The 24,305-nt window shown below is 39.9% G+C and overlaps 1 protein-coding gene across 2 annotated transcripts in view; it reads left to right on the top strand.

Annotated features, from left to right (window-relative positions):
* The window catches only part of CACNA1C (calcium voltage-gated channel subunit alpha1 C), a 457,698-nt gene that overhangs the window by 303,293 nt on the left and 130,100 nt on the right, over window positions 1-24,305 (top strand). Inside the window, exons 8-9 of one of the 2 annotated variants that reach the window (XM_053943267.1) lie at window positions 10,712-10,815; window positions 16,784-16,956. In XM_053943267.1, coding sequence (XP_053799242.1) covers window positions 10,712-10,815; window positions 16,784-16,956 — 277 coding nt within the window. Of the gene's footprint in view, window positions 1-10,231; window positions 10,336-10,711; window positions 10,816-16,783; window positions 16,957-24,305 lie in introns of both variants that reach the window. The other variant, XM_053943268.1, reaches the window with a different exon arrangement.

The raw sequence follows: 24,305 nt of genomic DNA, 5'->3' as shown, positions 1-24,305 counted from the left end.
AATATCACTGTTGATGTCAGCTGTTGAGTACAGAAGATGTAGGGAAAATGATCTGTCAGTCATCTGTATCAGCAAGCAGAATGGACCAAGAGCAAGGGCTTGGCATAGCAGACTGCAGGATGTGTTTGTGGAAAGTCCTGAAGACCTGCTCAGTCTTGGCCTCGTGTCTTCTAGAGCCCTGCCTGGGTCTGTGTCTGGCCTGTTCTTTCCCCACTGGTCTGTGTGACCCAGACAGCTTCAGAGCAGACAGAGTGACCTGAGCCACCACTGAAAAAAACCAACTAACTTCTGAGGGAACAGTTTCAGGGAATTTTTTGCATCCTCAAAGTGCAGCCGTTTCAGCACGCTCTAGAATGTGAGTTGCTTTATCACTTTGCAGTAATTGAATTTCAATATTTCACTTTTGGTTAACATGTTCCATGTTAAACTGAATTGAGATACATTCGATTTTTTTTTCTCTTTTACATATTAAGCCTGGTGAAAGTGAGTGAGGTGGCAAAGCAAGAGTTTTATTGGAGCTTAGAATTTTTCTTTGATGTAAGGATTTCTTGCTGTGTAACTGATGTTTTTAGTGGGAGTTCAGAATCCCTGTATTGCCAAACATGCTGCAGAGATATGTAGCACCCTCCAGTTTTCACTGAAAAACAGAGAAGTCCCTCAAGAAAGCACAAAATTACAGGTGGGATGGGAGGATGTATTCCTGATTATTTTTGTTTCCCCTCCCCTAGCTGACTAGAGGAATTTCCCAGAGGGAGTTGTACTAACAAAATTTAATATGCTGAGATTTTGTCAGCAAATCCACTCTTCAGATAGCTGATTTGCCATGGTGATGCGTGTCCCTTTGGAGCACTATTAGTTGCTAATAAAAGTTGCCACTCTGTGAAAACAAAGGCCAGTAACACTGCTGGGATTTTTTTAAGTGAAGGGAGAACCTAACAGTTTTTTCCTTTATTTTGAAAAGTGTGAAGTTAAATGGCCTTTGCCATCTGTTGAAGTTGTACAGTAAACTTGGGTGAAGGCCATTTGAAACCACAGGTTTAACTAGGACACTGCTAAACACATTCAGCATTTCCCCTCTAGTGCTGAACAGGGTGTTGATTCTAGGTTGGTGGTTGGACTCAATCTTCAGAGGTCTTTTCCAGCCTTAATGGTTCTGTGATTCCCTACCTCTCCTGCAAACACAAACTGCTGTGCTAGAGAAGTATGGGATCAGGTTTTCAATAGAACTACCTTGCAGTGGAAAGCAGCTCAGGTGAACCATTGTGTACCACAGACATTTTGACCTGCTGGTATTTGAATGCAAGCTGTAATTCTCTTCCTTACCCTCAGACAGAGACCTTGGGTTTTTTTATAACGGCTGGATCTGGTAAAGAACATCAGACTGTAAAAAACAATGTGCACCCAAGCTGAAAACAGATGAAATATGAATGTGGAACTTTACTAACGAGTGAAATAATGTTGTGGAGTTCAGTGCTTATATACTGAGAGCTAAAAAACAGAGTGGAAGGATTCAGTGACAACATACAGTCAGTATCAGTCATCTAGGACTAGAAGGATAAAAGTTTGGTCTTTTTCTATGCTTCTCTGACTTTATACAGTCTTTCCCAGCTGATAAAATGTGCATATCCTTGAAAAGGGGCCTGTATTTAATGAGTGATGAAAATGTGCTGCTATAAAAAATAAGTGTGGCAAATTCTACTCGTAGCAATGCACTTCCCTCAAACCGTATGCAACTAAAGCAGACATGGTTTGCTCCATGTAACAGCAAAATAGCATTCCTGTATAACTTTAGAAAAGCTCATACGAGATATTTCACATGTTTTCCAATTTTCCATCAAGCAGTGACCTGGTTCTGAGGCAGAGCTCCCACCTTGCTCTTGAGCAGGTAGCAGCAACCTGGTAGGACTCTTCTGTGGGACTCCTGCCTTTGCACAGTGCCCCCAGGAAGCTCAAGCCAGTCAAGGTGTATCTCCTGTAGGAGTGTGTTCTCTCATGGCTCTGGAGATTGAGCCCCAGCACTGCTTCCATTTGTCTTCTGTGCAGCGCTGTGTGGGGAAGCTTGGGCACTTCTGGAGACTGCACCCTCTTGTCAGGGAGATCAGGCAGTGTAGGAATGAACTGTAGCTATACCAAAAGCTTTTAATTAATAAACCACAAGTTATGCTTCATCTGGATCAGGGCAGGTGTCCTTGGGTGAGGACATTTATAGCAGATTCAACATCTTTGAAGACCTTCAATCTTCGTTAGGAGAGGTGAAGAAGCAACCTCAGCAGACTCCTCATTCTCAGATCTGTCTGCCACCTTCCCCTTCTCTCTTCTGGACTCAACTTCCATTGCTGCAGAGTCTTTGATTTTTTTTTTTTTTTTTCTCAAGGGTTCTCTGTTGCAAATTAATCTTGATGTTTCTGTTGTCCTCATCAAGGCAGTCCTTTCTCAGTCAATGGCTCCATTTAGCTCCTGCAGAGAATTCTGTACAAATTGCCAATCTTTCTGCCTCAGAGTGAAATTTTAATTTGCTCTTTCCATCACTACAGAGTATACAAAATGACTGGGGAACCAAGCTACACATAGGAGCCCTCTTATTTTTCCAACATATGATGAATCTTGCCTACATTATTCTTTTTTATCCTACAGTGGCTGTATGGCAGAATAACCTGTCTGGAGCATTCTCTGCCCTGGTTCATGATCCCTGTGCCCTTGTCTTCACCCAGCTCTGTCTTGCCTTTCTCATGAAGACACTGAATAAAGTTATAGGTATTTATATGTACCTCGAGAATGCACATACAGAATTAGTAAAATTCCATAGTCGAGGTAGCACAGTAAGTAGAGCCTTAAGAGCTCAGAGAAGACAGCTTAAAATTTCCCTTTTCCTTCAGTACTTCAAAATAAAAGAAATGTGACTGTCAAAACAAGACCAGCTGATCAAGTGATGCTTGTTCCTTTGATTGTCATCTGTTCAAACTGAAGCTGAGTTGAAGTCTCTGGTGTCTCCTTTGCATCCATCTGACAGCACCAGCTACAAAAAGTGAACCATTTAGGAACAGTTTTAAGGAGTGACTGTGGCTCAGAGTCCCTCTAAGATTATTAGGGTGTTGATGCATAGCAAGAAATTCTACCCAGACTAAAAGCAAAGACATCTGGAGGCCTTTGCCTGTGTTTTAAACCATTGCTCCTAAGTCAATAAGTCTAGTTTATTTTAGTTTTTACATTTTTTCTTATTAGAAAGTTAGGGCTTTTTGTAATTTCTTTACCCCCATCTCTCTCTCTCGAGTCTGCTCTGAGACCTTACTTTCCTACTCCTTTTCACCTGTCCTAAAGACTCAGAACATCTGAAAGACTATTCCAGGTCAACAAGATGATAATACTTTTCATGATGCACTCGAATTTATAGATGGAAATGCTTAAATGTTTTTTGTCATTTTTTAGTCACTATGTACATTAAGCTTCGATTTTTTCCCGAGGAATTTCTGAAAATTAACTCCTAATCATACATTCCTCCCAGTCCTGTGCCCCAGCCTATTCAAGCAAAGCACTTGTGCATATCAACTCACTTCCACTGGTAAAAATAATATTGACCATTGGCCTCAATGGAATTATTCATTTATGTGCCTTAAATTATGCACATACATGATTGCTGGATTAAAAACCAACCGAGCAAAGACAATGAATTAGGTCTTAAATAATGGAGGATCTGCAAGGTGGAATCTGCATGCTTGGTGTAATAATGCACTAAATCCACTTTTTAGGATACAGTGCTGGGTTAACAGGAAATATGATCCTTTCTTTGCTCCTTTTCTGAATGGTGAAGTCAGATGAACGTATGTTGTGTCTATAGACTTAATTGAAGTGTATGTGGAGAGCAACCAGGAACTTATGAAGTAAAAGTATGCCTTTTTTCATGTCTTTATTGACATGATACACAGCAGCCTCACAGCATTCAGGCTCCAAACAGACCTGCAGGTTCAGGAAATGCAGGATTTCAGTGCTAAGGAAACAATCTCCTATTTTGCCCCACAGGTTGGAAAAAGTGCTTACTGAGCCTCTCATAAAGAGAAAGTCAATTTTAGTACTGTGTCCCTTGTAACTCAACCTTTAATTCTGTGCCACCTCATTGATATATTTCTGGGGCTCCTTTTAAGCATTTACAGATTTGTAAAATTCGAAATTGTGAATAATAATAATAAGCAATTTCCTTGTTAAAACAGCAAGGTTTACAATACATTAAAAATTGCATAGTTAATATAATTATCACAATTATTACATTAAAAAGCCCCATTATAACATAAGAAGTGTACAGTTTAGAAATCAGATAAAACCATAATTTACAGGATTCATTACCAGAGCTGCCAACACTAAATTTCTGCATATTTAGGGGTTGATTTATTTGTGTCACAGTCTCAGCAGTCACAATCCTATTACCCACCTACAAGGTAAGAGCATGACCAAATGAGACAATTCCCAGATGTCTCAGATCTCTAAGCAGAAGCTGAGAGAAAGATGGGAGTCAAACCTCCTTGTCACACGTCCTCTGATAACTCCCAAGAGCTTTCAAGGTAAAGACTCAAAGTACTGCAGAGCCCAAAGGTTCTTAAGCCCAAATCTGGTCTGCAGTTCAGAAGTTACCCAGACGATATTGTTTTGTTGAGCAAAATATTTTTTATTTTCTTTGTAGAGCAGCCTCAAAAATCCTGCTGCCACCAGTTACGGTTGATAGTTAGATGTTGTTAGGAACTGCCAGCAATATAATTTTTCTCATTTGGGATGAATATTTTGTTCTGTATCTGCTGATGCAATATGTCTAACATGAGGAAAGGTAGATCTTTCAAAGTTTTGCTTCTTCACCAGACAGATTTATTCAGACACTTTATAGGAAATTCAGCCTGCCTTAATTATTTCTGAAGGATCACCTGGATTTATGACATCTTTTTTGTTCCCTGACTGTATGAGTGCAAATTTCAAAAGTAGTGAAGTTGCAGAAACAAAGAAAAGATTTAATGATGATGAAGTCAATGTGAAGATACAAAGGAAGCCAAAGAAAATAGTGTAAGAGTAGGAGTGCTCTACTTCTGAGGTCACATAATCCTAGTCTGAGATGTAGGATTTGCCTCCTGTCTATGATATGGATACTTTTTTTCTTTAATATTGTCAACTCAACTATAGCTGTGAAGAGTAAAGCACCATCCTCTGTGTATTATATAAATATATCATAATGTATTATATGTAATTATTATAATATAATTATATATAATTATTATTAGCAGAGTTTAAAGTTTTAGTTCCATGAGGTTATATGTGAATGAAATGCATTCACTCAAATATTCATGGGAAGAGAAGGAAAGAGGAGGTGGAAAAGTAAAATTTGTGTTTGAAGCAAAACCTCTTTGATCAATGACAAATATCCCAATATCTCATCAATACCAGCATGGCCCTTTCTGCATCCCCTGAGCTCTGCCTGCCAGTAGCCTACCACAAGATCTTTGATCTTAGCTGAGGAAATGACTTCTACCCATCCCAAAAGTTAAGAAGGTGCTTAAATACTGTTCCTGAAAAAGATAGTTTTTAAAATAAAGGCTTCAAGCTGGAGGACAGATTTAGTGACAGTTATGTGTTATCTCTTATTTCTGCTGTCTCCTGCTCCCAATACTCTGCAATTTTACATTGTCACAAGAAAGACTTGGTTTCAGCTAGAGATCTTCCTACTGGCCATAGCCATTAGTTTTGCCTAGGCTGTTTTCTGAGGCAGTAAATTCTACAGATAGGTTACAGAAAATAGCATTTCTATGCAAAATTTCCAAATTTGCTGCCCTTTAATTTTATTAAATATGCTGCTCCTCTCAATGAATGTTACTCTGTGAAAGGTTATACACTTCCTTATAGAATACTACACTTCATTATAGAATACTTGTAGTACTAGCATTTCAGAAAGTGTTATCACACCATTCTATAGTCATTCGAAATCAATTAACAATTAATTTGAGGAACAGAAGCCTAGCCCAGGTGCCCTAATTTACATTAAGCTGCAGGTCTCCAGCACTGTGCACCGAACAAGGCAGATTTCATTTTTTATTGCTGCTTTCCATTGACTGGTTTCCAGCTGCCCTTTTCTGATGGATTAAACTTTTCCTGTGACCCTCTGTTGTTTTTGAAAGACATTCACCACAGAGTGTCAGGGTGTGAGTGTGTGAATTGTAAAGTCAGCAGAATTTAGTGAATTGTGCCTGCCCCCCCACCATTAAGTGACTGAAAGCCTGTGCTTGGTGATGCTCAACCACTGTGGTAATGGGTTATATGTCTCTAACATTGTCTTGGAAATATGGTGCCTGTGGTCTCAAGGAATAAGACACTTGCAAATGTGCCAGACTATTATCCCTGGGAAAGAAAAAAAAATGACCAAACAACTAATGCATGAATGTCTCCTGAGGCCTTGCCAATGTCATTTCACCTGTGTCTTCTGAAGAACCAGAAGACAAAGGCACAAAGGTCTGGTAAGAAAGACTTTTATTCCTTGGCTCCTACTGAAACTGCTGATAGTAATTGAGATCAGCAGAATACAGAATTAGAAACCCTGGTGTTATTTCTAGGTGATTACCTGTACCATTGAGAGAAAAGCCTTTGATGGAATGTTATAGGCATAGTAGCAGTTAAGGGTGCTTGGCAAAGATGGAGCTCTTCCTACAGACCTTGTATATGCTGAAATGACCTCCTTTTGTCACAAAACTGAGTGGTTTCTTTGACAGTACCCAGTGAGGCAGGCTACTTTCCCACTTTGCAGATTGGAAAGCTGAGGCATAATGAGCCAAATGATGTCCCCACAGTGCCAGAGAGAGTATGTAGGAAACAATAATGAGAAGGAATCCTTATCTCCAAGATCTCTGAGAGATGATGCATGGATGCTCTGAAATGTGCCAGCTTCCTCACTGTTGAGAGCAGTGATATGTATGTGTTGAGATGTGAGCTGTGATAGGTCGGGCAGTTTGACTCAGAAAGCAGAATTATTTCCATAAATGACAATCTGCAGCTTCCCACTGATTCTGAGCTTCCAGCTGACGTAACTATTGTTCCACACATGCTTAAGTTGGCATCAGGTTGCAATCACCTGGACTGAAAGTTATAATTTGGACCTACACTGGTTGATATTATAGTCTTTGTTTAGAACTGTGAATTTAGAAGGTGATCTGCCTTTTCTGTTGGGATTCCTAGGGTTAGTAGTAAGCACTCAGGGAGAAGCGTTGCACGCATGCACCACAGAACTGAGCTGTGTACCAGGAGTTGTTCATCCTGGAGAGGTAACCTATAACTGAGGTGATTCCTGTTCACTGGGGAAAACAGTACAAAATAGGTTTGCAGACTTCATTTTCTGCACTCAGGAGGGTGCAAAAGGCAACACTCCTGGCTTTGCTGTTACTGTTTTGAGTAAGTCTATTCCTATTCTTTTTCCCCCAGTTTTCACCAAACAACCTATTTCTCTGCATTTCTCCTGCAGCTGTTTTCCAGGAGCAAGCAGTAAGCTCACAGTGTACTGTTTCCTTATTGCAGGGAGGTTTTTACATAATTTAATGAGCACTTAACATTATATAATCATATAACATGCATTCCTGTCACCTGTGGGTCAGTCCCACAGGAATAATCTCACTTCATAATAATGGAATAATCTCACCTGCTACTAAAAAACAAAACAAAAAAAAATGAGAGCACCAAACATAGGCAAGTCCAGCAACAGAGACAGACTCAGCCATCTGCCAAATACTGACAGTTTCTCTCTGCTTGAGAAGCTCTAGCTGTCTCTGTCCCTCAGCTTCTCTGTTACGTATATAAATGTGCAATAAAAAGGAGGTGAAAAGCTGACCTCTGAAATTTTCAGTCTGAGAAGTCCCAAATGCTCTCCTGTACCAGAATGCAGGTCTGCTTTGCAGGGCTAATTTGTGCTGATGCTAGCTGGTACAATTGTTATGCAATTGTGCAGGCATTGGGAATAACAGAGTACACTATATTCTAGTTATATACTTTACCAGGACATGGTGGAAGCTTCTTGCCATCTGGAAATTTCTCCATGCCAGGGAAGGTTTGTCCTTCTCCTGACATGCATCTGACCTCTGTACCTGGCACGCTGGCATTTGCTCTTTACAATTCTCTTGTACCACAGCTTTGAGAAGTTCTACTTTTCCAGCTGACTTTCCCAGCTGACAAAAAATCCCAAACTGATGATAGATAAATGCCGTGCAGCTCAGGCTTTTTTATCACCATCTATCATAATTAGAGGGATGTCAATTCATCATTGTGCCCACAGTGGTAAATTCTTATGGTAGTTTTTCAGTCATCCATACTCATTTTTTGTGCAGATTGCTTTAAATAGATATTGGTATTCTTTGTAGGAGAGAGAGGGTGTTAAATCTCATTTCTTTACTTAATTCCAGCCTGGGTGTTTACATTTTGCCTTCCTGGTTTCCCAGCTAGGATCTCAGGTGAATTTTTGCTTCCATCTTTATACTCGAGGATGCTTTGTTCTCATTAAAGCCCTGATGTGCAGCAGACACCAGGGGTGCTACTTTTTGGTCACATGGGATGAAATGTGGCTTGCAAGCATAAAGAGTAATTAGTATGATTTATAAACTAACTGAAAAATTCTGCAAAACTATAAAAAGTTTACTATGCTTAGGGAATGTTAGCAGCTCAGGTACTCTTCTGCCCACCAAATGTATTTATTCTGTGAGGAAGGAGCTGTTGAACTGTTTTCACAGAGGCAGATTTTGAGCTTGTTTTTTAATGAGTCTACTTCAGTTCAGTCACAGCTGAAGGAGCCCTGAGATGGAGTTCTGGATCAGTCCATTGACTGTGGACTATTGCCAGACAAGAACTTTAGTGACTCTGCTTTGGAAGAAAAATAGATAATGGGCTTCCGTCCACCAAGAATTGATTATATTAGTGTTACTCTCCTGCCTTGTCTTATTGAAGGTCTGAAATTCCTTCCCTGAGTTGTTATGAATATTGAGTGAAATTACCTCCCCTGAAGTGTGTCTCATTCCCCGTGTATGGAAGGATATTTCTTCTGTGACTCCAGCAAATGTTTAGGTTGCAAAGGAAAGAGCATTTTCCTGGAAAGAGAAGAAAAAATTTTGAAATAGTGAAAAACAAAGGAAGGTAGATTTCTTTATGCCTTTAGGTACTTTAAATTCTGCAGTTTATGTTCATAAATCAATTTAGTGCTCCTGAAAATGTTAACCACCATCTGTTTCTTTAATGGTGCTATTTCTGGATCCAAATATAATTGTTTATGAAGAGTAAAGAAGAAACTCTGGTATTTTTGATACCATTATAAAAGTGAGATTCTATTAAGATATCCAGCAACTTTCCAAAATTTTGAACTTTGAAGGAGATTTCAAGATGAAATAGCATTTATGTACTAGATGCTTTTAGAACATATACAAGATCTTATTGTGGGCTACAACTAGACCTCATAGAATACAGATTCTGGTGCTAAGATAAGTCTCCCTGCTTCATGTGCAGATGCTTGAAGTAGTGTGAAATCAGTGTCATCCAGTTTATACTCTCAGATTCTCTTAGTATTCTGTTGTGTAGGAATTGTGTTTTGATAAGTGAATCATCCTTCAGGACAAGAGAACGAAGCTTGTGAGGAAGATCTAGAAAGCACTTGACCAGGTCATAACATGGTGGGCCTTGAAAAGACCTTCCTTGAAAGAACAAAGCCACTGCCCTCACTGTGGTAAACTGTGAAGATTCCCAGAGCACTGCCAGGGAAAGATCAGTATTTGCCCAGTTCCCACCTGCTCCTCTCTGGTGTGCCTGAGCTACGCGTGGGAAGTAAATGTGGTCTGACAGTACACTGTGGCAATGCCTGCCAAACACTAGAAGTATTTTCCCTGGCAGCAGAGGGTCATGTATGTGAGCAGCCAAGTTTAGAATTGATGGGGTGGACCCTTTGTGATGTTTTAAGTAAATTCCAAGAAGTAAGTTCACAGTTTTGAGCATCCAAGGAAGTGCCAGTAGGGCACATTATTATATCTTAGGCTGCATTAGTCACTGACTAATAATAGGTCAGTGAGGAAATAGATGAAAAAAACAATCAAAGGAGTGGCCACATCAGAAAGAACACACTTGGTATGATTATGTGTAAACCAACCACAGGCTCTGTTTACAAACCTTTCCATCTGCTCCTTTGCCTAATCATTTCTGCTTTCCCTCTCTGTCTTCTAACTTTCCTTCGTCTTTCCAGATGCAGGACGCTATGGGCTATGAGTTACCATGGGTGTATTTTGTCAGTCTGGTCATCTTTGGATCCTTTTTCGTTCTAAATCTGGTTCTTGGTGTGTTGAGCGGGTAAGCTGACAGTTTTGGTGTCCTTTTTCCAATGCTACAGGGCAAGACTCCATAATAAGGGTTCTTCCCTGTCACCAGGATACTTTCAGAGGGATTAAAAATCTGAATCCAAGGAAGCTTCACATCAGCTCTGAAATACTTTGACAAAATGTTCAAATATTGCAAATAACAATACAGGTAACAAAAGCGGTGTTATTCCCTGACAGAGAAATTCAACCTCAGGGTCTTCAAAATTATTTATGTCAACCTGTCATAAATTTCCAGAAAACTGGCTATTGAAGAGCCTTACTGCTGGTGACTTGGGATCTCTTTGGCTGGAGCCTTGCAGTGCTCAGAATCTGAGCTTGTCTCACTAATTATCATTCCACTCTTCCAGGTCAATGATGCCATAGGAAGGGACTGGCCCTGGATCTATTTTGTTACACTAATCATCATAGGGTCATTTTTTGTACTTAACTTGGTTCTCGGTGTACTTAGCGGGTAAGCAGTACCAGGAAAATGTTTTATTATTGTTTATTTTTAAAATTTTGCCTTTCTATTCCTACTCTCTGGTTACCAAAACAACGGTCAGTGGCGGGTTGATCTCAAGAACCTTAAGAGAAGCCCTAGGCTATTGCTGTGCCAATAGCAAAATACAGCATTCCTAGTATCACAGAAGGAATCTTTTGACTAAATCAAAGGAATATAAGACAATTTCTTGTCTGTAACACATTCCTCTACCTGTACACTGTGGGAAGAGGACAGCGCTGAGCTCTCCTGTGGGCAAAGCAATCCACACACCATAGAAGGGGATTATAGTAGAATTTCTGGAAGAGTCAGTAGGACTGAAGGAGGAATGAAAGCATGAGACAAATCCCCTTACATCTGTAGGATGAGATTCCTGCCAAATTATGTCTTCTCACAGGAGAAATTTTCACATTGTTTAGAATATCTAAAGCACAGCCTACCAGGAGACTATTTTCCCTGGAGAGAGTCTTGGGCACGTTTCTTCTTCAGTAAGCCCATCTTGTCTATTGTGCAGATTGCAAACTTGGCATGATGCAGGGAGAAAAGATCATTTCCCTCTGACCTTTTCCAAGGATGAACAGAGAAGCAGGAGAAGTCCATTTTTGAGACATCCAATTAGCTGTATTTCAGTTCTGCAGTACAACCCTTGCTGCTAAGCATCATTTTAGTAGCTTTGATTAAAAACAATGGGTATTGTCCCCAGTAGTTAACATTTTTACTACCCCTGGGGAGACACATAATTTAAGGAATCAAGCCAGCAAACATTCCTTACAAGATTAAAAAAAAATCTTCAGGGATTAGGCTTCTAGTTCCATATTTGGGCATGACTGGGGGCTACAGACATTCTGCGTACATGGATAAATATGGTATGAGGACTTTTATGCATCCTCTTTTTGTTTCTACCATCCTGCCTCCTTTGATGAGCTCTAAATTAGTTTGATTAGAGCCTGTACCTGTTGCCTGAGTAGGCAACAGTAGCCCTGAAGTCCCTTGTCTTTTGATCAAAAGAGGGAAAATTATGTCTGAGCAGGAGAGAGGACCTGGTGCCTCATAGAAATGATGTCCTCAGTACTTGGGCCAGCAAGAATAGGAAGGGCAGCAGTGGGACTGGGGAAAAAGATCCACCTTTGGCCATCTGGCAAAGAGACAGGTAATAGAAAGTCTGCAGGAGGTATTATTTCTATCTTCATGCCTCCCTTGAAGAGACAAGCCACTGTGACAGCTGCTGCAAGAAGAAGGGTTTCCACGCCGTAATGGAAGCGTGGAGAAAGTCCCGGTAATGAAGTGTTGGGCAATAGTCTGTGTTTGCATATCTGGAGAGTGATGCTCTGGTACAGTTTTGAAACACACACTCCTCATTCCTCCAGGTGGATACTCTGCCCAGCAGGTAAGGATGTCAGCACTAGTGGGGGATGATGATCAGCTGACAGGGAAAGGGATCTGTTCTATCAGAGGTGCGCTCAAGGACCATACAGAAATGTTGTTAAAGATTACCTGGTGTCTGATTGGGTAAAAAGTGCCTGTGAGCCCAGCCATGGGGAATACGTAGTATTTGAAGCACTGCTGATTCAATCTACCTGCACTTGGATTTGTACCTGTGCATAATTAATAATTTAATTTCCTCTCTCTTTCATTTTCAACTCAAGAAATTGTTTTGAGGCCTAAATCTTCCACCTTCTGCCATACTGCAGCTAAACCACCACAGTTAGTGGTAGGAGATGGAAACAGTCCTAGTAGAGGGAACTGAAATCAAAGATGAAGTTCACCTTGTTTAAGCTGTGAGTCACTCTTTCTGGCTGTCTTCACAGTGTTATGACAGCTGCACTGTTTCTGTAAAAATGTCCCCAACAGGAGAAAAGTAAAAAGAAACTTAAGAATTTGCATCCACGAAAAAACACAGAAATTATGGGAAAAATGTTCCAAATTTTCTTTGGTCTATATAAGCAGTTCTTAAACAATTAACTTTCTAAAGCAGTTCTAAATTCTGCTGAGTTACAAAGTGTCTTCACTTTGCAGATTTAGCTTTTTTTCTTGGAGACTTCTATTGCTGTTAGTCTGAGCTATGCTAATGATCCACCTGTCTGTTCTAGATACAAACCAGCATTCCTGGTTATCTCTGAATATCCATTCTGGGCATCTCCGATTTTTTCCCCATTTTTCTATTTCAGAAGCTTCAGCAGGCATGTTATGTAGGTAGACTTCACAAATGACAGATTAGCTTGGGAGGGGTTTAATCACTTCTGAATACATAAGTGTAATTAATTGTACTCACAAAGACACCTTGATTGCACCTGCAAAATGAAATGCTGAATTCTGCTCTGCTGAAAAAGCTCTTTTAGAATTTGTTTTTCCTCAGGTATGTCATCCATTCATGGTCCTGGTGAATTTACTAATCACATACTAGCCTAAATAGCATGTCAGAGTATTTAAATGTGGAGCTGTAATCTCTTCCTGACTTGGCTGAGCACAATATAAAATTCATGTACTCCAAAGGAATATCCAGTCAGCAGATCTCACAGTAGACCTCCCCAAGCCCAGGCAAAACAATTCCACATCATTGCTCTGAGCACTGATAAGAAGTCTCTTGAGATCAGAGATGTTTGCTGTGTTATCTGTTTCAGTTAATTAATGAGAGGAAAAAAAAAAAAGGCAGAGGGGGTTCAACCTTCAGACAAGTACACTAAAGAATATAGAGTCCCATTTCCTTTATATTTTGATCCAAATCCCAGGACACAGGCCAAACAAGCAGTTGCCTAAGGCAAACAGAGGGCAGGAGAGCAGAGGTTTCTTCTGCTTTGAGAGGATCCTGCGAAACACAGTTGGCTGCTTTTGACCCTTTTACTGCCAAGAAAGAGGTCAGAGTGAGCAGGAGGCTGGCTATGATTGTAGCTCCTCCTTGAGCAGTTTTTGTGACCTTTCAGGTATTTTTCCTAATTTTCTGTCCCCTAACCCAACCCTTCCCATTCCTTGGTGTACTTCTCAGGGTGGATGAGATTTGGAGCCTTGTGCTCCACTTTGAGTAGTAAGCAAGAGTTTTGAACTGTTAGAATTCTGATGTTTTGCTCACTTTCCATATCACCTCTAAATGTGAGAAATCATATCAACAAAAATAACCTAAATTCCATCATTGGGATAGGAAAGAGAAATTTTCTTCTGAAACAGCACATGATGCAGAGCTGGGTATTTATGATCTTGACCCACTCTAACCTCACAAAGAGAAAACCTCTCCAGAATATCTGCTCTCTGGTATTCCCACTGGCAGACATTTCTACAATTTTCTGGGAGAAGTAAACCAAAGTGAAACAAACTGAATTGTGGTAAAAACAATCAGATTCACCCACTCTTATACCGATGCTTTTGGTTCACTGAGAAGAGACAGATTGCTTGTTAGTTCTGCGAGCCTTTGTTGACCTTACCCTGCCATGACTGTGCAGACTTTTTTGAGAAGACAGCCTCTAGACCAAACGTGGCACTTCCATCAAAAGCTTCTCTGGTCCTTGGCCTGCCTGCTGGAGCTGCAAACAGTGACCATTTACTGCCAGCTGTGCTGGAGGCAGCAGTAATGTGTGCACCTGCCTGCAATACGCCCCGGGCCGAGGCCACCAACTCGCTTCCCATGGGATGGAAAACGGCCACTGATAGGAAGTCTTGATTGTGAGCTACATTTGTGCCACTCCACGTGGGAGGTGGTTTGAATTGCAGTAGCAATTTCCTGAGCCACCTGTTCTCAATGGCTTAATGTTAGTAGAGCATAGAAATTAAGACAATTTAAACCAGTTGTCTTCTTTGGAGAGTCATCTGAGATGTGGAGTGTCATGTGTTGCACGAAGGGAAGAGACATGGCATTGTAGGTCATTTACACAAGGCAATCACAGTATTTTGCATTGTGTTAGAAAGCTCTAGGTTCAGCCCATTTCAAAACTGGACCCATTTTTGGTTTTAGATTCTAAAATAATACTTTATGAGCTGAAAATTGAAATATTGGAATTTGATTTAACAAACAGGCTTAATAATACACAGATTCTTTCAGTGATTATGCTTTTAAGAGTTAATTCATTAACTTGGATACGGCACTGTAGCAGACCCAGGGGAAAGGTGTTGCTGAAGCAGGAAATATAACTACCACTGATGGATTTTTTCCTAACAATCTTTGTACAGTTTTTATTATTATTGTTGGGGTTATTTGTTTCTTTTATATTGTAAATAGTAAAATACCACTCCCACTATAAGAAAATTTAATTTTTCATTTTTTCCACACCTTGAGGCTGAGTTTGGACCCAGAGCTGACCGTGGACTAACTTCAGGCCAGAGAAGCCAGTGGCTCTCTTCCTCACCTCCACATTTTTTATCACACTTCCTTGGGAGGACCTGAACCCTCAGCAGCGTAACAGGGGTGCAGATGACACTGGCATACATTGTCACATATTTTGGCTAGAAATTAAAGAATCCTCCTTCTTTGGTCCTGCTGCAGTGCCGGTTTCATGCACAGCTCAGAATTCTGGAAACCTGATCCAAAGCCTGTGAAGTCCATGGAAGTCTTTCAGCAGATTTTGGATCAGACAGGAAGAAAGCACCTCACCATCACTCTTAGAAACCCATCTCCATCTCAGTCACATGGCACTCACAAAATTGACATTTTGGCTAGGATTTTCATTATCCTCAAAATCAGTGGTGGATTTCCTATTCATTTTTGCAGGAGCAAACCTAAGACAAATGCCAAGTGGAGCAGCATTTTGTTAAATCCATTCATTGCTGACAGTCTTCAGCAATGGGAGTGGATTATGCACTGGGGAGAATGGCTTTACCTCTTTTTCTAGAAAGAGTGGCCTGTATTATCTGCTGTGTGTGTCTTGTGTAGTGATCTGCTTCAGCAGATGTAAGACTTAATGCTCAAGTACTCTTGGCCCAGCAATTTTCACAATCATTAAACTTACTTTTTGAAATACAAGTGTTAAAACCTGGTTTAGAACCACATGAGTCTCTAAATAAGGGAGGTCAGCATTTCTTGAAAAAAAATTATTGCTGTACAGGTGTCTATGAAGGAGGAGAAGAAACAGCACAGCAGCCAAAGGGAAGACAAAGCCAAGAACCCAGGATCATAACTAAGCAACAGGAAATTCTTGTTCTTATGCCCTGTTTTAAGTCTATATTCCCAATAGTGTTCTTTCATTAAATTGTCATCAGATGTTTTGCCCTGTCCACTTTCTGGCAGAATCTATAAGTTTTGTCTAGCCATAATTTATCGTATTACTTCACCCAGTGTGAGATTTGAAAAATATATTTTATGTCAGATAACAGCCTCAAATTCTGAAAGTCTTCAATAAAACTTTGAGGTCTGAGGTTTTAACTATATTTTCCAGTACTGTGGGTGAAATGGTCCATAATTAAATGTGTACAGGATTGTGAGTACCATTAATTACACTTAAACTAGCCCAATTTAGTTGTGATGAAATATAAAATCTTAAACATAAATTGAAACCTGGCTAGAAACTAGAGCCACCAGCTCACTCTCCAGATGTCAGATTATTGTCAAACAGTTCATCATTAACCATTATTCATATAGACATTTGTAGATAACTGTTGGAGAATAACAAGTGTTTACAGAATGTTAAAAAATGTCTGGTATTGTACACAAAATCGTACATAAATTTTATATATATGTTTTATTTGAATTGTCAATCAAATGCTGAGAAGGAGAGTTTCAGAAAAAGGTATCAGTCTTTTCCTAAGTATTGATAGATATGTGGACACTCCAGCTGTTTTGCATGTGTGTGCACAGCAAGGATGCTCCATACATGTGTTTGTCTGGAGAGAATAGAAACAGCTGGATGTGCTACACAGACTGAGGAGACTTTCTGCTGGAAACCAATCTAACCCATTGTTTTTATTCCATCTCTTCCTTCTTTCTGCCCATGTCCTGTCCCTGCCTCCCTCTTGCTAGGGAGTTTTCCAAAGAAAGAGAAAAGGCTAAGGCTCGAGGCGATTTCCAGAAGCTACGGGAAAAGCAGCAGCTAGAGGAGGATCTGAAGGGATACTTAGACTGGATAACTCAAGCAGAAGATATTGATCCAGAAAATGAAGATGAAGGCATGGATGAGGAGAAGCCTCGAAACAGTAAGCAACTTTCTTCTTCTCTCACTTTCTTTTTCTTTTTCTCTCTCTCCTTCTCCGTCTCTCTCCGTGCTTTTAGCCGTAAAGCCTGTGCCCATCTGCTGTAGTGCTGAGGTGGCTTCTAAGGAAGAAGAGACATGCAATATGCTTCTACATGATTCCAATTTAATGCTTGGAGGAAACCATGGGAAGCAGAAATACGTGTACAATAATTGATATTCTGTTTAGTCTGTGAGAGGGGCTTTAGATCCTGATGTTAAACAGATGAAAGATCAATACTTGCTGGTAAAGTCCATTGCTGAGAAAAGTTTTAAAATACAAGTGTGCCTTCTACTCATTTATTTAATTGTAGCTTAGTGTTGCAAGCTCTTTCCACATGGCTGGTTCCTTTGAAAGCAAAGGTTTCTCAGGGAAAGCAGAGCTACAGTATGGGAGGAGGGCCAAATCAGCTCTGTTGTACCTTAAGGGGACCATCTGTAACTCCATTGAAATCAGTGGGTTTGTGTTTGCTTTTTCCAGGCTGGATTAAGCTCTCAGACATTTCTTCTAAGGGTGTTATTTCTTACTCTTCTTTTTTGGAGTTGACAAGGTGTTTGTACAAAGTTCAAATTCACCAACAATCCCTTATTAGAAATCCTGAAGAAGGAGGGGCTTGAAGAAAGCAGTGCTTCCCCAACATTTCATTACCTTTATTGAATCTTCTGCCACCTTCTCTTTTACCAACATGGGCTGTGCAACACCTTAGAACCACTTAGCAGTTGTCATTGCTGGTTGTGCATTTGGGAAATGTCAATATGGAACCTTTACACAGCCCATGGACAATGGTTCTACTCTTGGCTTTCATCATGGGAATGTGCATTTTCTTTGTTTGATTTTGGAAGAGAAGACATGAAACATGTCCCTAGATATCACCCTTCTTACCAATCAATCAAAATCTATGGGATGATCCCATCACAAACATACATTCCAGTAACAGGAAGATTGGACATGAGAAAGTTGTGCTTTTCTTCTTTCAGCAAGACTTTTAATAGATGTTCATGACCTTTAGAATATTAGTAACCACTATTACTGCCAAAACAATGAAATTCTTAAAAAAAAAAAAAGGGTCATTAATATCAGGTTATACCCATAATACTGAGGTATCTGGACTTGAAGGAATCACTGTGGTGACTTGCTCAGACTTTTCCCAAATCAGGTTATTATGATTTTTATGCTGGTGTTTTCATAGCTCATATAGCTTACTTTCACAATTTAACCTCAGCAACCATTCAGAAATAACTGTATTAATCATGTCCAAAATTTGCTGCTCAGTGGCACACCATACATGAATAAATCAGATGAGGATTCACTGCATGTACTGTTGAGAGTGGTCAACCCATATTTGAGCTACCAAGCTCCTTTTATGGGTGGTGATATTAAGCACTGAAAGGTAATGCATCTCCAGCCTGCTGTCAGTTCTTCCCTGGTCAACTTGATAAAGGTGAGTTTTGTAAGGCGTGGTTTATCAAAATTAGTCCTCTCACATCTGAGTCAGAAAAACTGAGAAGTAATGGTTTCAGCTTAAGATAATATCACAGAAAAGGTACTGTGAGTAAGTGACAGGGCAGGGCATTTTGTTTAGGATGAGGTTTATTTTTGGTGTTATCTCCTGGGTTGAATGTTCTGACATTCCTGCCAGCAGTCAAGCACCAGTAGGGTTAAATTGAAAGAGAAAGATGGTATTATTTCTCTTCCAAAAGCCATCTACAAAATAAGTAAAGGACAGATGGCACAGATGTAAATTCCCTCTTGAATCCCTTTGGCTTGAGTGTTCCCAAGACATTTGAATCCCACCTACTCCCAGTCCGAGCTTACATCACCATGACTCCAATGTCTTCCTTGTTTTCTTGTGTTTAGCTCAGTTTTCTCCTGTGCACCTTCAGTGTCTTTTGTTCAAGTGCTCATCAAAGCTCATCACTTTCTGTTTCTAGTACAGCATCCTGAACTCCATGGCTGACTGTTACTGCCCTTTCAAGCACACTTTGTTCAGTGACTAATTAATGTTGGCTTTTGAGGTATCAGCCCTGAGAATTTCAAATGACAGATCACTGGAGCACACAGGGGAGCTCACACCTCCTTAAACTGCTCAATAAACTTCAGGTGTGGCCTTTGCATCAGTGATGCTGTACTGATGCTCAGAGGATATGTGCTCCTTCCTGACCTCTGACAGTGATTCACACTGATACTTTAAAGAAGTCACATCAGTTTTTGCTTCTTTGTTTTTCCCTGGGGGGTTGTTTGGGGGCTTGGCTTTTTTTTTTTTTTTTTTGTTTGTTTGTTTTAATAAAGACTATCAGAATAGTTCAGAAGTTCAAATAAAAAAATACTTATTAATCTAGGGACTCAGCTAACGTAAGTTCTGAGACTCAGCAGTTTACACCATCTGGGCTCTGACCCAGGTAGTCTACCTAAACTGAATCATCCCAAACACAGAGAACATCTGTTTCCCATCTTTTCTTTGTCCTTGGCAGCTACAGAGGCAGATTTTGCTGTCTTTTAACTTTGTAGAGAGTGCTGCCCGCTTGTCAGCATGGGCACTGCCTCCTGTAAAACAGAGGACACAAGGTGGAAGGGCAGAGAAACTCACATCCCCTTTTGCTTTGACTGCCTGAGACAGTCTTAGGGTGTCATCAGTCATATTTTGCATATGCTGCTGCTTTCCTGAGGCTCTCAAACCTTGCCCAAAGCCTCACTGGGTGTTTGCAGCCCTTAATGAATTACTGAGTCCAAGGATACAACAGAGAGGACCTTAGCGAAGGAAAGGGTAAGAAAGGAAGATAAATGCAACCAGAGTTGGACCACCTGTGCAGTCTTCAGCTCTTTCCATAGCAGAGGTCTTGGCATTTTGCTGAGGGAGCTCATTGCCACTTGCTGCTCACATGGATTGAGAGACATTCACAGAGCAGGCTGAGTTCATTCCCAGTCTTTTGAGGAAGTACCACATTTAAGGCAGATTTTCCATGCTGTTTGCAAACACGGATTTGCCATTGTGACAGATGTGAGGTAGGAAATGTGAAAAGGCTTCTGGGGGCTGTTTGTGTTGATGGTTTTGTGCTGTGCTCTTTCCCTGATGTGCCTTCCACACGGGAAGAAAGCTTTAATTTGACGGAGGGGAGAAACACATCATGCCACAGAACAGCTACTGAATTCAAAATTACACGATGGCAAAGAAAACTGTCCCTCCTGTTGCCACAGTTCCTGGGAGTCCCTAAAAGTAAAAAGGCCCACTGCTTTGTAAAGGCATTCCATGATTCCAGACAATTAATTCTTCTTGTTAAGTCACATCCAACATAGTACTGTAAATTCAAGAACTGATTTGCAAGTAGCTTACCCTACTAAAATTAAAAGTCCAATCATTCTTCAAGGCCCTATTGTAGTGGAATTGATGGCTGTAGATAACTAAGTTTTCATGTAGCACAGCAGAAAAAACCCAGTACAAATCAATGTGTTGCCTATCAAAATCATATCATATTTCAGATGGTACATTAAATAATGAAATATGTGTGTCTGTACCTGCAGATTTATGCCTCTGTTGAAGTGGGAATAGTGCACAATTGAAGACAAAAAGTACAGACATACAGGCAGGTTTTATAATATATATAAAAAATTAATCAGTTTAAAAAGAAATAATCCTTAATCTTCACCTTCAGAGCATTGCTGTAGTGCCTTAGTGACCTTTGGAAATGTTCATTAATATCTGAGATCGCTGCCTCTAAGGAATCAATGACAACCTAACTTTTTTTGGACTATAGGTTTTGTCTCACTCATTCAACCACTGTTACTTTTGAACATCACCATAACTAGGAATTAGACTGCATTTAATCACAGGTTTTATGAGAGTCTTCCCTGGAAGAAAATTATTTTGAGACAAGGAAGAATTTTTCAGCAGAAAAACCAAAATTTCATATGAAATTGGTACCTCTTAGACCATTACAGCTTTTGGAAAATCTGTGTCTTTCATGGGAACAATTCATGCTTCTGCACATCAAGCCATAAATGAGAACAGGAGAGATGGTAGTTTAAATAGGAGGGAAGAGTTTTAGAACTCTAGAAATAAAAGCCTCAGTAATTTCAACCCAAACAGGGCTTTATTCCCAATAACTCCAGTAGTAGTTTGACTCTATTATGTAACAGGGAAAAAAGCATGTCCACCTGTCCCTAAAAGTCCAGGCATTTTAGGATTTATCTGTCCAGTTCCAGTTGACTTGACTTCCTTTTGCACCGTCAATTTATGCACCACAAAGAGACTGTGTTGATTCCAGTGAGGTTATGTGCAAAATACCCTCCACAGACTTGAATGAAAGCTGTCACTAAGTTCTGTGCAGCCCTTTGGGAAAGTTAGTGATGGGGAGCTGTTGGATAGAGAGAGCTTTGTGTACAGATCTAATCATGATACCAAGATAAAAGAACACCAACTTCAGTTTGTGCATTTGTTCTATTTGTGTATTTAGTAATTTCATATGTCAGCCTGCTCAGTGGCCTCCAAATCATGTGTTTGGTGTACTGACAAGCAAGTGGCTTATTACTTTCAGCCTGAAATAAAATATCATGGTGCTCTGGGATAATGTCTAAGGTAGGAAGGATTTTCAAAGACTGGGTTACAATCTAATATTTCAGAGTGGCCTGAAATACTCTTGGTCCATCTTCTGCAATGAAATGTAATGGGCAAGTGCACAGCTGGGGAATCAGCATGGAAGATGTAGAAGGGACAATGAGAGAGTGGATCTTTAAAAGATCTCTATTTTACATCCAATCTTGACCCTCACTGCCTTAAAACCCCCGTCTTCGTACTGTATGAGCAAAAAGATGCTGTTCTGAGTTAATTTCTGTTTAGCAGAGCATACTTGAACTTGTCTGTCAACAGCAAACTAGTTCACCCTGTATTATTCTAGTTTCATCCACAGAACCTGTCCTGATGTATTTTACATACACATGGAAGGACATGGACAACCACCCCTTGACAGGCAGGTACAGATATTGTCAAAAAGCAATTAAACTCCACATGGAGCTTGCATGGAATTTAAGATCATCTAAACAAAAGCTCTAAGAGACACAGGCTGGAAAATGAAACCCTTATTAATTTAATTCCTCCAATACCAGTTGGTGGCTTGGGGAAGGCATCATAGAACGTGGTTGCATTTTGCTTTCCATATTTAAATACAAGGAAATCGATGCCAGTCTTGTAAAATGATTTATTATCTGTCAACACCTCATCTAAAGAGGAAGAAAGCACAATCTCTTCTACTTTTATCATTGTCCACTGATGTGGAAAATAATCATCTGGTAACCAAGAAGAGATTAGCTGCAGTGCCAACAATTTGTAAGCATTTCACAAGGGCATCTGATAGGTACTTCACAAGTTTAGTAACTGGGATAGATCTATTTTCTTTCAGCTGGAGACAGAGGGACAGAAGTGCTTTTTGGTGTCCACCAGTTTGTTCTGGGTGAAAAAAAAATCCATGTATTAATGTGCAGAGGTTCCAGCATTTGGTTTATTCGGAGAGGAGTGACAGCAGCTCCCAGCTCTGTGCTGTGCCCAATAGAAAATTGTCCCAGTGGCTTTTTCCTACCTTGTCACCTTTTGAAGCAGCTCATACACTGCTCTTTAATATAAATACCAGAGTTTGAGGACACCTAATTAAAGGCCTTTGTAAATGGTAAGTCAGCTTTGTTTTTGTTGTGTGGCTCTTCACAGAGAAGCTCAGGTTGCAAAATGCAGCATGGGTTTGTGCTACAGATGTCAAGCTTGAGTCTATAATTAGGATGCTGCCTAGAAAAAGCTTCTAGGACATTAGCTCTCACATTAGGCTGAATCACTCCTACAGTCCTCAGGCAAAAATTGTACTGAAATTCCTGGGGATTTTGCCTGGGTAAGGACTCAGGCTCCAATCAGTTTCATCCAAGGTCAATAACAAAACATGCTCATGTCAGCACTAGAAAAGGTTGCCCAATGTGAGGTCTTGGAGCACAGAGGCTTCTCAGTGCTCACACATTACTCCAGTGTTGTGTAACTGGCACCCAGCAAAGGGAGAGCATGAGGTATCTGGGGTCTGAAATCACTTGCAGCACTGAGCAGTCTGCTGAGTACTGTTTGGCCAGTGCATCATTCCACTGGGTAAAATGCAGCTGTATCTGGCATGAATTCAGTCCACAGTCATCACAAGCATGTGGTTTCCATAACTATATTGAAATAAATGTGTGGTCAGATCCAGGTAAACGCTGATATCCTAAAAAGGAAAAGCTATACATATCAGGAATAATAATAATAATAATAATAATAATAATAATAATAATAATAATAATAATAATAACAACAAAGAGCATTTGTGAGGCTTTATAGTGACCCTGCAGGTAGCTGTGGTAGCAGAGTACGCAGGGCAATGATCTTCAGTGATGCAGGTGAAAGTAAAACTGCCATTTCCAAGCATCATTTTCATTGTATAATTTCTGTGCAGCTCAAGTAACAAAGAAAAAGATTATTTAGGGTGATTCTTCTTCCACATTTTCATCAATGTCAAAAAAACTATGATGTCAACATTTGACTTTTTCATACTGGAATAAAATCAAAATTCAGAGTAGATTTTCTTCCTGACTTTCTTCATATGTTGCCTTTTTTTTTTTTTTTTGTGAGTGAAAAACAAGTAGATCCTTACCCTTGATTGTTTTGTCTTTCTCCCTTTCCAAGAGGAAATACTTGGGAAAAAAGTTATTCTTCTCAACAAAGTGAAATTTAAAACTCAGGGGTTTATATTATGCTTTAAAATGCTTCAGCTACAGCATTGGTTCTTGAAATATGTATATTCAGGGTGATATTTGGAGAGGGGTGAAATAGTTTTCTGGACTCCTTTGTCCAATTAAAAAAAAAAAAAAAAAAAAAGACACAGGAAAGCTAAATTATATTCTCAGGATCACCTACCCCCACAGTGCCAGTGGTACAGGCTCTCACACCATTTTCTACCCTCTAGAGCAGAAAGAGCAGAATTTTGATCTTGGATTACATCACATAAGGCATTTCCAAGTTTGATCAGGGTAGTTTTCAACTATTTTCCTTCTCTGGCAATTGACAGTAGTCATATTAATAATTTTAAGAAATACAGGGTTTGGTTTTTTTTTTTTTTTTTGTTCCCGTGAATGTATGGATGGTTCACTCCATGTAAGTGAATCAAAGGTCTGGTTTTCTGGTTTTTGTTAGTAATATAATTTAATAACCCAGCCTTTATCAAAAGCAGCTTTTAGGCTCATTGTCCTGTAGATTTCACAACTTCCCAGTTTTTCTTTCTTTCTGTCTCAAAGGAAGATTTGATCAAAAAACA

Source organism: Vidua chalybeata, chromosome 5 (assembly GCF_026979565.1).
Source record: "Vidua chalybeata isolate OUT-0048 chromosome 5, bVidCha1 merged haplotype, whole genome shotgun sequence".
In the NCBI taxonomy this organism is placed as follows: Eukaryota; Metazoa; Chordata; class Aves; order Passeriformes; family Viduidae; genus Vidua; species Vidua chalybeata.
The sequence above is the reverse complement of the archived record's forward strand: the minus strand, read 5'-3'. Positions and strand labels throughout refer to the sequence as shown.